Genomic DNA, 15,288 nt, shown 5'->3' on the forward strand with positions numbered 1-15,288 from the left:
AAAGGAGAAAGTGATCCTGGACCTGCTCTATGGGAGAAAAGAGTAATGGACTTAACCACATGGATCAAATGGGAAAAAGGGAGATACATGCTGCATACTAGGATTTTTAATTCGCTGTAATATTTAGTCTATTAATTAATTTTTAATGAACCCACCCTCTAGCACAATAGTCAACCAAAGATTCTTAAATACGAACACTTCCTATGTCTTATGCGTACAGTAATCCAGTCTTGTGCATGGTGAAATGGGAAAGGGGGTAGAGGCAGATGGGGGACAGAGTGATAAAAGTTTAAATGTCAAGAAGGATAATGTGGGATAAAAATGTCAGAATTAGTTTAAGACCCAATGCTGAAGAAACTTGACAGCTACACTAAGTGATTTAGAAATATATTTTATTAGCATGATGAAGCTGGTAGTGCTTTGGATAAAGTTGTTCTTTACGATTTAATGTTTAACATTTGTATTGAGATGTAATTCACATGTCATCACTTATTTAATTATAGAATTCAGTCATTTCCACAATATTCAAGATGTGTGTAACTATTACCTCAATTAATTGTAGCACATTTTGACCACTCCAGAAAGAAACCCCATGTCCATTAACAATCACTTTCCTTTTCTCCCAGCTCCCTCCCTTACCCCCACTTTAGGCACTGATCTACTTTCTGTCTGTAGATATTTGACTTTTCTGGACATTCCATATAAATGGAATCCTACAATACGTAGTTCTTGTGACTGGCTTTTTTTCACCAGTATGGTGTTTTCAAGGTTCATCCATGTTGTATCATGTATCACATTTAATTCCTTTCTATTTCCAAATAATAGTCTATTGAATGGATATACCACATTTTGTTTATTCTGACGTCAGTTGATGGATATTTGGGTTGTTTCTTCTTTTTGGCTATTATGGATACTGGTTTGAACATTCATGTACAGATTTTTGTGTGGACATATTTTCATTTTTCTTGGGTATATACCTAGGAGAGGAATTTCTGGGTCATGTGGTAACTCTAGGTTTAACCTTTTAAGGAACTGCTGGATGGTTTTCCAAAGTAGCTGCATGCACCATGTTATATTGCCTCTGATAATGCATGAGGGTTACAATTTCTGCACATCCTCATGAACACTTGTTATTATCTGTATTTTGGCATAACCATCTCTGAGTGGGGGTGTGAAGAGGTATCTTATTTTAGTTTTGATTTGCATTTCCCTAATGGCTGTTGATGTTGAACATCTTTTCCATGTGCTTATTGGCCATTTGGGTGTCTGCTTTAGAGAAATGCCTATTCAGATCCTTTGCCCACTTTTTTTTTTCCTCTTAAGATATACTTGACGTATAACATTATATTTCAGGTGTATAACATAATGATTTGTATATGTTGTGAAATGAACACCACAGTAAGTCTAGTTAACATCCATCACTATACATAGTCACAAATTATTTTTTTTTCCTTGTGATGAGGACTTTTAAGATACACTTTACATAACATCTTTCAAACATGCAATACAGTATTATTAACTATAGTCCCCATGCTATATGTTACATCCCCATGACTTATTTATTTTGTAGCTGGAGGTTTGTACCTTTTGACCCCTTCATTCATTCCATCCACCCCCACTTCTCACCCCCCCTACCTTCTGGCAACCACCAATCTGTTTTCTGTATATGTGAGCTTTGTTTTTGGTTTGTTTGTTGGTTTTGGATTCTAGAGTCTAGATATAAGTGAGATCATATGATATTTGTCTTTTCCTGACTTAGTTTTTAAAAAAAAATTTTTTTTCAACGTTTATTTTATTTTTGGGACAGAGAGAGACAGAGCATGAACGGGGGAGGGGCAGAGAGAGAGGGAGACACAGAATCGGAAACAGGCTCCAGGCTCTGAGCCATCAGCCCAGAGCCCGACGTGGGGCTCAAACTCACGGACCGCGAGATCGTGACCTGGCTGAAGTCGGACGCTTAACCGACTGCGCCACCCAGGCGCCCCTTCCTGACTTAGTTTTAAATTAGGTTGTCTTTCGGTTATTGGGTTATAACTATTATTTATAATACTGTAGATATAAGCCCCATATCAGATATATGATATATAAATGTTTTCTCCCAATATGAGTATTGCAAATTAAAACAATGATGAGATACCACTACACACCTATTAGAATGGCCCAAATCCAAAACACTAACAGCATCAAATGCTGGTGAGGATATGAAGTAAAAAGAACTCTCATTCATAATTTTGTGCTGTTAACATTTCAAGCTTTTTACAAATTGCACATGACTTCTTAACTGTCTTCCTGATTTTAATCTTTCTTTTCTATGTCATTCTCTTCTCATCCTTACCCCTAATGGAGGAATATAATAGCAGTTTTCAAATATATGAAGGGATATCATGAAAATCGGAATTGATTCACTCTGTGTAACTGTAGTAGTAAAAGAATTTTACTCTTTTCTTCTAAATTATATTATGACTAACTTCAAAACTGAATGCATTGCAGAAAAAATTCAGCTCATTCTGTAGCTTCTTTTTGGCCTCAGATGGTAGAAACCTAAGCAAATAAAAATCACTTCTTCAAACCTTCTTCAACTTGCTATACACACTCAATTTTTGGTCTTCATTATGTTCTCTCATATTCTAGAACGGGCTAACCTACTGTCCGTCCTTCCTTTCAAAAGAAATTCTTCCCATTACTTCACCTACACAATTATATTTTTTCTATCACTGTTGCTGCTGGCATAGCATCAATTATCCATACTACATTTAATTGACAGTTTACTTAACCAGCTTCTGGTTAACAACCTTTGCAAGTAGATAAGAACTTGATAATAATTGCCTATCATACACAAACAATACCAGACTAGCAGCCATAATTTCTGCAGCCGCACACACTATTTTTACATCTTCTTGAAGTGTAAAGATAAACACATTCATGAATACGATGCAAAGCTATAGTAACTTTATAACATTTTATTTTTTTAAGATTATTTATTTGAGAGAGAGGAGCAGAGATGGGGGGGGGGGGGAGAGAGAATCCTAAGAAGGCTTCATGCTGTCAGCACAGAGGCTCAAGCTCACGAACCATGAGATCATGACCTGAGCCGAAACCAGGAGTCGGACACTTAACCGACTGAGCCACCCTATAACATTTTGATAGAAGCAGAGTTGTTTATATTAAAAGCTATGCTTTATGACTAAGGTTTTGGAGATCACTAAGAGTCTTGGAAATCATGTTTTAAGCTGATACTTTTAAAACATAATTACTATTGATATAAAAGTCAGAATTATGATTCAGTTTAAACACAATTTTTTTATGCTTGTGAAACTTTATGTAGGGATACTGTACATGGTGCCTGGTGTATCCATATCAGAATATTAGGAAGTTCAGATTAACTAGTCTCTTTATTTGGAAAATACAAGCCCACACCTTTACAAAATCATGGAGAAAACATAGGTATGTATTTTAAGCAAAAATTATTAAGTTAGTCTTATTTGTCTAAAGATTCACTTTTATTACGTGAACTGGGCTCTCTATAAAAACTTTTCTGAGCTTCTAGAAGAATCTCTAAAGATTTTTTTTTCTTTGTTAGATACTAGAAGAGAAGATTTCTGAAAATGCTTACTATTCTCTATGAACCAGATTATCCTTCCTTTCAATTCCAAGACTTTATAATTTAATTTATTAATACCCTTCTATGTTAGGAACATATTTCACGCACACACGGTGAGAGATAATGGCTTTTCTCAATTACAGGAACACAGAGAATATGTAACTTCAGTTCTGCAACCTCAGAAATAGCTTTAAGTAATCAAAGAAACATAAAAACTCACCAGTCAGGATTTCAAAAGGCTATTTTCCTTTCTAGTGTCCGTGAAATTTTATATGAAATAGCCTAAGCCCACAAATAGTAAAAAAACAAATTAAAGGAGAGCAACTCAAATTCTTTACCATCTCCCACAAGAGATAATAGATCCCCAGAATCCCGAGAGCCGTCTCAAGAAGTCAGATTATAAAATTACAGTGGTACTCATTACTGCTACCAGTGGGGAACTATTTATTGTTGTTGCTGTCTAGTGCAAACTAGATCCAGAACCAAAATGACCAAAACCAGAAAAAATTCAAAAGTACTAAGTTAGAAAAAAACCATGTTAACAAACATAGCGCATTATTGCTGCTTTGGAATCACTGTGGAGACCAAGCAAATAGGTGCCTGGGTTTAAACAGCCCATGAAGTGCATTCCTGTGATGACAGTTGAAATGGCTTTGTGAATCCACTGTGGCATCTTGGTGGAACCTCCAAAGCTATTGTAGGCTAATATTCAGAGAGTTAAAAAATGACTTTGGTACATATAAAATGAACATGTATTAGACTTTACTAAACTCACTAATTAATGAGAGAACCAGTGAGATGGTAAATGTGATTCAAAGGACATTTTAGAAGAACATAGTTCAAGGCAATTAGTATTAGAACATTAATAAAGTAACATTGCTAAGTTAGACATAAAACTAGTTAATATTCTACAGGGAAATAAACCATGGCCTATGAGATTATCTTTTTAACAGAAGAAAAGTATCTGAGTTTATTCAGGACAAAAATCTACAAATTAACATACAACTTAAGTATATCCAGGATTTTAATCAATTTTAAACAGTGGATCAATTAAAATACATTGCCCCAAATTATCCTTGGTTGGACCTGTTAAATAATGCACCTACATCACATAAAAAAGATAGGTTGCTCTCCTTTTTGCCCTTGTTTTCAAGCTTTAAATAACTGAACACATGGCAGCAACACATGATACAACCAACACTTGCCCAGAGTAATTATATAGGCAAGTTTTATTGATGGGAAGAGTCAATATGATAAAGATGTTAGTTTTCCTTGAAGTAATCTAAAAATCAGTATGATTTTATTCAAACCTCAACAAGTGTTTTTATAGAACTTGTCCAGTAAGTCCAAAATTAATTATGAAGAGAAAAAGCTCAAGAATAGTTCAGAAAAATTTGAGGACAATGAACTAAGTAGAGGGAATTGTCCTATGAAATGTCAAAACTTATTATGAAGCAATGGAGTATGCAGAGATAGACAAACAGATGAGTAGAAACTAATAGAAAACCCAAAACTTGTTGATACACATTTGAAACCCTGACAGACGTAGCACTACAATCAATGGAGAAAAAGTGAACTCTTACTAAATGTTGTTAAGCAGATTGTTTATAACACTTGGAAAAAATAAAAATAGATCGCTAACACATATTATAATAAAAAATAATTTCCAGGGGTGCCTGGGCGGCTCCATCAGTTAAGTGTCTGACTGTCAATTTTAGCTAAGGTCGTGATCTCACAGTTTGTGGGATAGAGCCGTGTGTCGAGCTCCATACTGATCAGCACAGAGCCTGCTTAGGATCCTCTCTCTCCCTCTGTCCACCCCTCCCATTCTCTCTTTCTGTGTCTTTCAAAAATTAATAAATAAACTTAAATAAAAAAAAATAGCTGGGTAGATAACTAAATGCAGAAAAGCAAAATGTTAAAACTTGTAGAAGTATAGAATGTTTATATAACTTTGAGGCAGAAAGGGAGTCCTGAAAGAAAACACAGAAATACCTAATACAAAGCTGAAATTACAAATGTGATTATAGTTTTAAAATTTTTTTTCCTCAAAATACCATTTTTCAGAGAAATCTGAAAGGACAAGCTATGGATTGGGCCAAAGATATTTGCAGCATATTTCATTGAGAAAGTGTTAGTACACAGGATGTATAAGAACATCTTCAATAAATCAATAAGGAACAAGATACTCAACCCAAAAACATCAACAAAAATTGTTGAAAAAAAACCATGATCTAACAGTCTGCAGAAGTGGGCAAATAACTTGAAGATCTGAAAAGTACATGCAGCCACACTAGTAATCAAGGACATGCAATTAAAATCACAATGTGATATCTTTTTACACTTACAAGATCACCAGTATTTTTAAAAAAAATTTTTAATGTTTATTTATTTATTTTTTTTTTAATTTTTTTTTTCAACGTTTATTTATTTTTGGGACAGAGAGAGACACAGCATGAACGGGGGAGGGGCAGAGAGAGAGAGAGAGACACAGAATTGGAAGCAGGCTCCAGGCTCTGAGCCATCAGCCCAGAGCCCGACGCGGGGCTCGAACTCACGGACCGCGAGATCGTGACCTGGCTGAAGTCGGACGCTTAACCGACTGCGCCACCCAGGCGCCCCAATGTTTATTTATTTTTGAGAGAGAGACAGAGTGAGAGCGAGGGAGGGGCAGAGAGACAGAGACACACAAAATCCAAAGCAGGCTCCAGGCTCTGAGCTGTCAGCACAGAGCCCAACGCGGGGCTCGAACTCACGAACTGAGAGATCATGACCTGAGCCCAAGTCAGATGCTCAACCAACTGAGCCACCTAGGCGCCCTAAGATCGCCAGTATTTAAAAGGTTCCAAATCTCACCAAGGTGAGATTGGTGAGAGTGTGGAAAGTCAGAACCTTTCATACAATGCTATTGAGAATATGGATTGGCATAGCATTTTGAACAAAATCAGTCTGTTTAACTTGAAAAAGCCTATGTTCCTTGATTCAGGAATTCTATTTCTAGCTATATATTGTAGAGAAATCCAACACGTGTGCATAAGGAGACATGTATGAGCTAAAATGGAAAACAATACAACTGTCCATCTGCAAAATAATGGGTGAATATATTTTGGTATATTCATAAAAGATAATGCTACACGGGTGTTAAAATGAACTAGTAGAGGAGCCCCTGGGTGGCTCAGTTGGTTAAGTGTCTGACTCTTGATTTCAGCTCGGATCATGATCTCATGGTTTCGTGAGTTTGAGCCCTGTGTCAGGCTTTGCACACTGACCTCATGGAACATAACTTGGGATTCTCTCTCTCCCTCTTTCATCTCTCTCTCTTCTTCCCTCTCTCTCTCCCTTTCTCTCTCAAAATACAAATAAATAAATAAATAAATAAATAAATAAATAAATAAATAAATTTAAATGAACTAGTAGAATAGTTCTATAACCATGGTTAAATCTCATACGTAACACTGGGTGAAGCATATTGTGCATATCATATATATGTGTTATTTCTACATCTAAACACCAATAGGAAGACTAAGCATCAAAATTAGTATGATGGTTACTTCTAAGGAAGCAGTGAGCAGACTAGAATTAGAGGCAAATAATAAAGGGGCTTCAGCTTTTCCGTAATACATTCCTGTAGAAAAAAAAAATGACTCAAATATTGCACAGTGCTGAGATTTGATAAAGTTGGGTGTTTGGTACATGGGTTTTTATTAGCTAATTTTCTCTGCACTTCTCCATGATTGAAATACTTGAAAATACTTCAGAAAATAAAAAAGAAATACTTCATTTTGAGACATAAAAAATGGTGTATATATAACATATATATATATATACACACACATATATACATATATATATACACAGACATGTATATATATACACACATATATACACACATATATACATATATATATATACACAGACATGTATATATATATGTATATATGTGTGTGTATATATATGTGTGTGTATACAGATGTGTATATATATATATATGTATATATGTATGTATATATATATATATATATATATAAGTTTAAAAGCATTATATACTAAATAACACTAATACTGTGTGTTGCTCCTAAACATAAATAAATACATGCATTTATATACGTGTCTGAACACATGCACATATATATGGTTATGAGCATTATATATTTCAAGCGTACAACTTGAATAGGAAGGATTCCCTGCAATTCCTTGAGGAGGAAAAGTGGAAGGCAGGACTAGGTATGAGGCCCACAGTGTATTTCAGCTGGATGTATTATGTTTTATGTAATTTATTAAGGACAAAAAAAAATGATGTAAGTATGCCATACATTAGCAGTTATGAGTTCTTTGTGATAGGATTATGAATATTGAGTAAACTGAATCTCTCCATTTAGTATTGCTTCTATCTGTTTTTTCAAAACAATCTTTTTAAAACATTAAGCATTTGGCTAAGATCTGGAACTTGTGTATAAAAAACAAATTTTGGATCAATAAGAGTGTCTTAAATATCAAGTGTTTTGTCAACTCATGTATTGAAAATGGTAATGTATTATCAGAAAAGTTAATTATGGGTAATTTTTCCCCTCTTCCCAAAGAATACAAGTCAATGACCAGATTGTGGAAGTGGATGGAATCAGCTTGGTGGGTGTCACACAGAATTTTGCTGCAACAGTTCTCAGAAACACCAAGGGCAATGTCAGGTAAATATGTGGTTTCATATATGTATAATTTCAATACTTAATATTATGTTGAATTTTAGCCTGCTAGAATTGTACCTATAGATGTATGTAATTTCAATGAGAATTTTATCTAAATACTTAAAACTTGCCTTTAGTTTTTTTTTTTTTAATTTTTTTTTCAACGTTTATTTATTTTTGGGACAGAGAGAGACAGAGCATGAATGGGGGAGGGGCAGAGAGAGAGGGAGACACAGAATCGGAAACAGGCTCCAGGCTCTGAGCCATCAGCCCAGAGCCCGACGCGGGGCTCGAACTCACGGACCGCGAGATCGTGACCTGGCTGAAGTCGGACGCTCAACCGACTGCGCCACCCAGGCGCCCCTACCTTTAGTTTTTAATGTTTCCTTCTTATTTGTTTATATTTGTTATATTTGTTAAATTACATTTGTTTATACAAATGTAATTTAAAACCAAAAATTATGGTATTTTAGAAAGGCATGAAGATACGAAGTATACAGTGTGAATCAACATGGTCAATTACTGAACTATGTTAGTGTTCCTAACTAGATAGAATTTCTACTTACATCCTCAACAAATATGAATTTAGACTCTAAATCCTTTTAATAAAACCAGTTGTATAATAAATTGAAATTGAACTGATTATACCTATATCCAGTGGTACATGGTTCTTAGACTGTACGAATTATGTAAGGTTGATAAATGCATTTAAAAAATCTCTTCATAGACTTTATAAGACTAATCTTTGGTAAACTGTAACTTTGCCAATTTAAAGTAGAGAGGGTACGTTCTTTTAGACCTTGAAATTTATATTTGATCCTGGAGTTCTGAAAATTGTAGCTTTGAAAACAAATAAGAAAGTAGTCCTGAGCCAGCTAAGGTCAAGGTAAGAAATCCATTTTATTTGGTCATAAGGCATTTATGTATGTATGTATGTATGTATGTATGTATGTATGTATGTATGTATGTATTTTTTGTTTTGTTTTTAATTTTTATTTATTTTTTTAATTTACATCTAAGTTAGTTATGTATATATGTATTTTTTCAAGTTTATTTATTTATTTTGAGAGAGAAAGAGAGTGAGCAAGCGAGCCGGGAAGGGGCAGAGAGAGAGAGGGAAAGAGAATCCCAGGCAGGCTCTGTACTGTTAGCACTCATGTGCTGTTAGAACTCATGAACTGTGAGATCGTGACCTGAGCTGAAACCAAGAGTTGGATGCTTAACCGACTGAACCACCCAGCTGCCCCATAGGGTATTTGTTTTTAAATACAGTGTTTCTTATGTCTTAATACTTTTCCATCAATCCTATGAAGGAACATATAGGGGACATTATTTAGTATGGGTAAGTCTCCAAATGTTTTAGTGTTATCAGCAGAATAGAACTGCCAAATATTTTGAAAATACCAAGTGAGTTAATATTGCTGTAAAGACAGTAACATGAGGATTTTTTTTTTTTGCAGCATGCTTTATGTTGCACAAACATGGGTTTAAGTTTTAGAATTTAGACTGTTTCATTTGGAAAATTTCCTTTAATGCTGAAGGAAATGTTTAAGGAACACATCCGTGACTTTTATGGGTGCTGTGTTGATGCTCCAAGAATGCCCATAGTCCTGAGAAAAGGATGTGAAATAATTGGAAAGAGCATAGATAAAAAACTGTCTGATGCTCCCTCAGAACAGGTGATTTGTCTTTCTGCAGATTGTTGTCTGTTTTTAAGACAGCACTTTCCTATGTCAGTATAGAACTTGGTTTAAAAGCTACCCCAATTAGGCTTTGAAGTGAATTTTAAAGTGAAGTGAGATATACATTAAACTTAGAAGACTATTTTTCTTTTTCTTTTTTTTATAAGAACATTTTTTCAGTTGCAAAGAAGTTTACAGTTACATGAAATCCTAGCCATCCCTTTCCTTCAAGCCTTGTCCAAATTGCAAATGACTTCTTAACTCTACCCTGATTGCAGTCTTTCCCTTCTTCAATCTGTCCCTCTCATCCTTCCTCCTAGTGGAGGAAAATAATAGTTTTCAAATCTAGGAAGGTCTGTCTATCATAGAAAAAGGAATTGACTCATTCTGTGTAACTCTGGCACTGGAAGGTCTGACACCTGTAGGTAGAAATAATAATTCTGCATCCATTATGTGCCTCTCTTCTTCAGAAACCTTCAATGGCCCTCCATTCTGTACAGAATCTAAGCTCTTTATCCAGATATTAAAATTTTTTCATCATCCAGTCTTACCACTTACCTCTCTCTATGTTCATGCTTTGGTTCCGTCGGACTGGTGTAGTCATATTCCTTCAAATGTGCCTTGTGAGTTATTGTTTTATTATCGTACCTTTCTGTCTGCCATTTTTTTCTGTTTAAAACACTGTCTTCTGTTTAGAACCTATTTATCTTAAGGCACATATTTCAGCTCCTTTGCCCTGAAGAAGTCCTCCTTGACCTCTATATTACCTAGTGATCTCTTCTTCCTGGTAACACTCATCATTCATACTATTTTTTTGACCTTGAGGTGACAGCACATTCTGCTTTCATATTTTAAATTTTTTTTTTCAACGTTTATTTTTGGGACAGAGAGAGACAGAGCATGAATGGGGGAGGGGCAGAGAGAGAGGGAGACACAGAATCGGAAACAGGCTCCAGGCTCTGAGCCATCAGCCCAGAGCCCGACGCGGGGCTCGAACTCACGGACCGCGAGATCGTGACCTGGCTGAAGTCGGACGCTTAACCGACTGCGCCACCCAGGCGCCCCTACTTTCATATTTTAAAGGCATACATTTTATTTCCTCATTCACTTTGCACAAGTCTTGATACTGAAATGAGACCTTTGGCCCCCTTTGTTCCCCCAAATTATTTAACTCAGGGCCTTAGTTAATTGAATATAAGGAAAAAGTCTTTTCTCAATTTTAATTTATTAAAAATATTTGAATCCTCTAAATATATTTTAGATGGTAGTTCTTCATAAAGTATTAATACAAAAATAGGATCCAAAAACAAGATCTGTATTTTCATGAACTTTTTAAAACTGAGAATTTAAAATATGTATGGTTTTATATTTCTTATTATTTGGTGACTTTGCTATCATATTTAGTGGTTACTAAAATTTATTCTCAAAAAATGATATCTACAAAATTAGTCAGTTTAGTTTGATTTTTTCCTAACTAGTAGGCACAGATCTGGGAGGAATGTGTGAGAGCCGTGGGTCTAAAGATCCAAGTAGGAGAAAGATGTGAAGCTAGAGGTGATGAGAAAAACAAAACTGAGATTTAAATGGTGATTATTTCTTAAGTATTGGAGGTCAAGATTTTTACTCATTTCCTTGACATGTGTATGAAATTGGTGTCACCATTTGGATGTGAATCAAAATTATACAGTGAAGTTCTGTGACTTCATCCACACTTACAGAGAATTATTTTCCATCTGACCTCAGTCTACTTTATTCTAGTAAAGTAAAAATTACGATACCTGAGTTCATGAACCAATACTACTAACAAAGACCCCATGAATATGACATTTTTAACGCTCTAGAGAAATTACAACTATTTTAATGTTGCAACTTTCAAGGATATATGTACGTTTTTCAACCCTACATCATTTATATGAATTAAAGCGTACATTGGGCCATGGTTAACAAGTGGTTCCGGTAAATGATTATTATTTCCTTCACTTAACTGATATCGCTCAAAACGAAGCACTCACTGTAAGTACTGTGTTTATATCATGTAATTATGTAATTGATTAGGAAAGGACCCACAGGATTCAAATAGTTTATACTCAGAAATGATGCAACACAGGAACAGCAGGAGAAAGATGAGCGTTAACAGGGTGGGCATGGAGGACTCAGGCTCATCCTTGCACTGGGCCTCACAGGACTTGGTCTCCAGATTCTAAACCACCACAGGCATGTGCATGAAGCATCTTGGTATCAAGAAGCACAAAGTCTACGTATGGTAGGGATTTCTCACTGAAATCATTGACAGCCCCTAGATTCTACCAAATCCCGGTAGAAGTAACAAATCCGGTTATTACCAGTTTTGACAAGTTAGTCTGTCTTGCCTTCAAACAATTCATGGACCCATATTTGCAAAGCATCATTTGTCCCTGGTTAGTACATTTCACAGCTCTGACCAGTGTTCAGTACCATGCTCTAGGCAGTTCTGAAGATGAGTACTTTGTCAATCCAGGTGGTCTCATGCTATATAATACATATTACATATAACACATTTACTGCTCTCCTTTTGACTTTAGATTCTATTTAGTATGTTTCTATTGTATGTTTCTTCTTCAAAATTTTTTTATTTGAACATATTTATTATATATTTCAATTTTACCTGGTGAAAACCTAAAAAGAAAATGTTGTAAATTATTTAAAATTTATTAAAATTATTAAATTTATTAAAATATTAAAATTAAAAATTAATCTTTTTGGTGGTCTATAGATTGTAACTTGCCCAATGTAATATAGTTAAAAAGTTAGAAAAAAGTTCTATTCTTATTATTAGATCCTGCATTATGTGAAAAATAATTTAAAGAGTAGAGATTCAGATCATTTGAATCGGCAGGTTTATCCACTTATTCACAATTCCTTTTTATATCAGAACTTACTAAATGATGCTTTTCTTGGAGATCCTTAAAAGAGCCTTATGTCTGTTGGTCCATGTAAAGTTATGGGAAAAATACTTTTAAACTTGAAATTATAAGGTCATTAGAAAAATAATGATTAGTTTGAAAGACATAAAAATACTGGTTGCATACCTATGGAAGGAAAGTAGGAATCTATAGATACTAGGAGACTAATTCAAAGTTATACAAACTACCTTCCATTTATTTTTGGATATCTTTTATATTTGGATATTTTGGATATACATATATATATATATATATGGATATTTTTTGTATTTGGATATATATATGTATATATATATATGTGTGTGTATATATATATGTATACATATATATATGTGTGTATATATATATATGTATACATATATATACATATATATATATATGTGTGTGTGTGTGTATATATATCCATATGTAGTTTTGCCACAGATGTCCCAAATGTAGACAGTTGACTCAGTCTCTTATGTTACATCTCTGTGGACAATAAAAAAATGTATTTGAATTATAGTGAAGCTAGAGGATAGGTAAAATCATACAGCTGATTCTGGTATTATTTAATTTATTCATTGATATTTCTTTATGCACTTAGTGCTAGGAATAATTATCTTTCTCTAGTAACTGCCTTTTTTCACATGAAGCCAGACCTCGTGGATTCAGATTCTGGTTTAACTACTTGGATACATGAGTTCATGGAAGTGTTTAAATCTCCCTGTGCTGTAGTTTCTTCACCTATAAAATGGGCATCATGATAGTACCTACCCCATACATTGGTGATGATTATTAAATGAATTAATACATGTAATAAATGCCTACAAAAAGTTGGACCTCAATGAAATATTGGTGATTATTATTTCCTTCTCAAAACTCTGATCCCTTCTTAGATGTTCATGTAGATTGCTGGAAAACTGAGAGGCAGTTGTATAGCCATTTCCAACAAAGGCACAGGGCCTTACAGTCTGCAGAGGAGACAGACCCTTGTTACCAGTTTCTCTTTAACTCTTTGGAAGTACCAATATAAATCATTTCTTCATATCTTGATTTTTCAGTTTTAGATGAAAATTTAATAATTGCTTGTTGTAAAGCTTTCACCTAGCAGGTTTTTTTTTTTTTCAGTTAAAAACTTTTGCAAGAGTTTATAACATTTACTTTCTAATACATAGCTACAATTGTCATGGTAGTTTTTCTATAAATTCATTCAAAAAGTTAAAACCAATAGGCAGTATTTATAATGTTATGCTTATGAAAATATTATTCAGTTTAGAATCAAGTAGTATGACTGAATTGATAGAAAATGAAATGTAATTTTATGTCATTCAATCTGTGTCACTGTAAGGGAGGGTTTCAAAGCATAAAGGTTCTAATGGAAACTGACTTAATTTATTTCTAGCCTTCTTGATTTCCTCTGGGTCATCCATAGCTGCCAGGGTGCTTGCATGTCTGAAAATGGATTATTTTGCCCTGAAATATGGCTTGGTATAGTATTTGAGGTTCAAAATCTTTTTCTTTTAGTATTATGAAGACATTTTCCATTGTATTTTAATATCTACAATTGGTAAAGAGAATTTTAATATTAATCTGATTTGTAGTCCGGTTTTCTGTCTTGGATTTTTCCCCCTCTTAATTTTATTTTTGAAATTTTTATCAGGCTATAACTAGGTCTGTGTTTATTTGTTTGTTGTAGTTCTACTTGGGAGTCAGTCTGAACACTTGAGTTTGAGAAATTTTTCTATTATTATTTTATTATTTTCTTTATTTATTTTTCATTGTCTTGGTTTTCTCTTCTCAAACCAGGATTAAATGGGGATTAGATATCTTGGCCGTATTGTCTAAGATCTTCTTTCTGTCATCTCCATCTGTTTATGTTTTTGTTAATATACTCTAAGAGTTTTCTCAATTTTATCAACCATATTACCAATTTATTTGTAAGCCACGGCCTTTTTTTATCTGTTCTGACCCATTCTCTATTTCCTTTTTCTACTTAAAGTTTGTCCTCTCTTATCCAACCTTGAGAATTATTCACCTTCCTACTTGAGATCTTGATGTGGCTTTCAAGTGTAATTAAGTTTCATGTGGCACATCAAATGTAATATGTTCAAATTATTATCCTTTGTACCATTCTCTGTCTCCTCCAAAAAAAACCAATCATGTGATCTCTACTTGGCTAATTCTGTCTTATCAGTTCTCAGTTCAAAAGTCACTTTTTCAGTAAATGAGTTCCTCTGGTATTAAGCTTTTTATGTTGTCCAAGTCAGTTTCTATCACATTACCATATTTTCTACATAGCATTCATCAAGTAATCCTCTGATGATCCACTCTTCCTAGTATTGCCTCTCTTGTTCAGTCCTCCACCTCATTGTCTCCTGACTAGCCTTGATGATTAGAGTATA

General features: G+C 34.3%; 1 protein-coding gene across 15 annotated transcripts in view; it reads left to right on the top strand.

The window, feature by feature from the left end:
- Positions 1–15,288, top strand: part of PPP1R9A (protein phosphatase 1 regulatory subunit 9A) — a 330,692-nt gene that overhangs the window by 197,379 nt on the left and 118,025 nt on the right. For all 15 annotated transcript variants that reach the window (XM_045494829.1, XM_045494836.1, XM_045494827.1 and 12 more), the window contains one exon: positions 8,182–8,286. In XM_045494829.1, coding sequence (XP_045350785.1) covers positions 8,182–8,286 — 105 coding nt within the window. The remainder of the gene's footprint in view (positions 1–8,181; positions 8,287–15,288) is intronic.

This window comes from Leopardus geoffroyi, chromosome A2 (assembly GCF_018350155.1).
Source record: "Leopardus geoffroyi isolate Oge1 chromosome A2, O.geoffroyi_Oge1_pat1.0, whole genome shotgun sequence".
Taxonomy (NCBI): Eukaryota; Metazoa; Chordata; class Mammalia; order Carnivora; family Felidae; genus Leopardus; species Leopardus geoffroyi.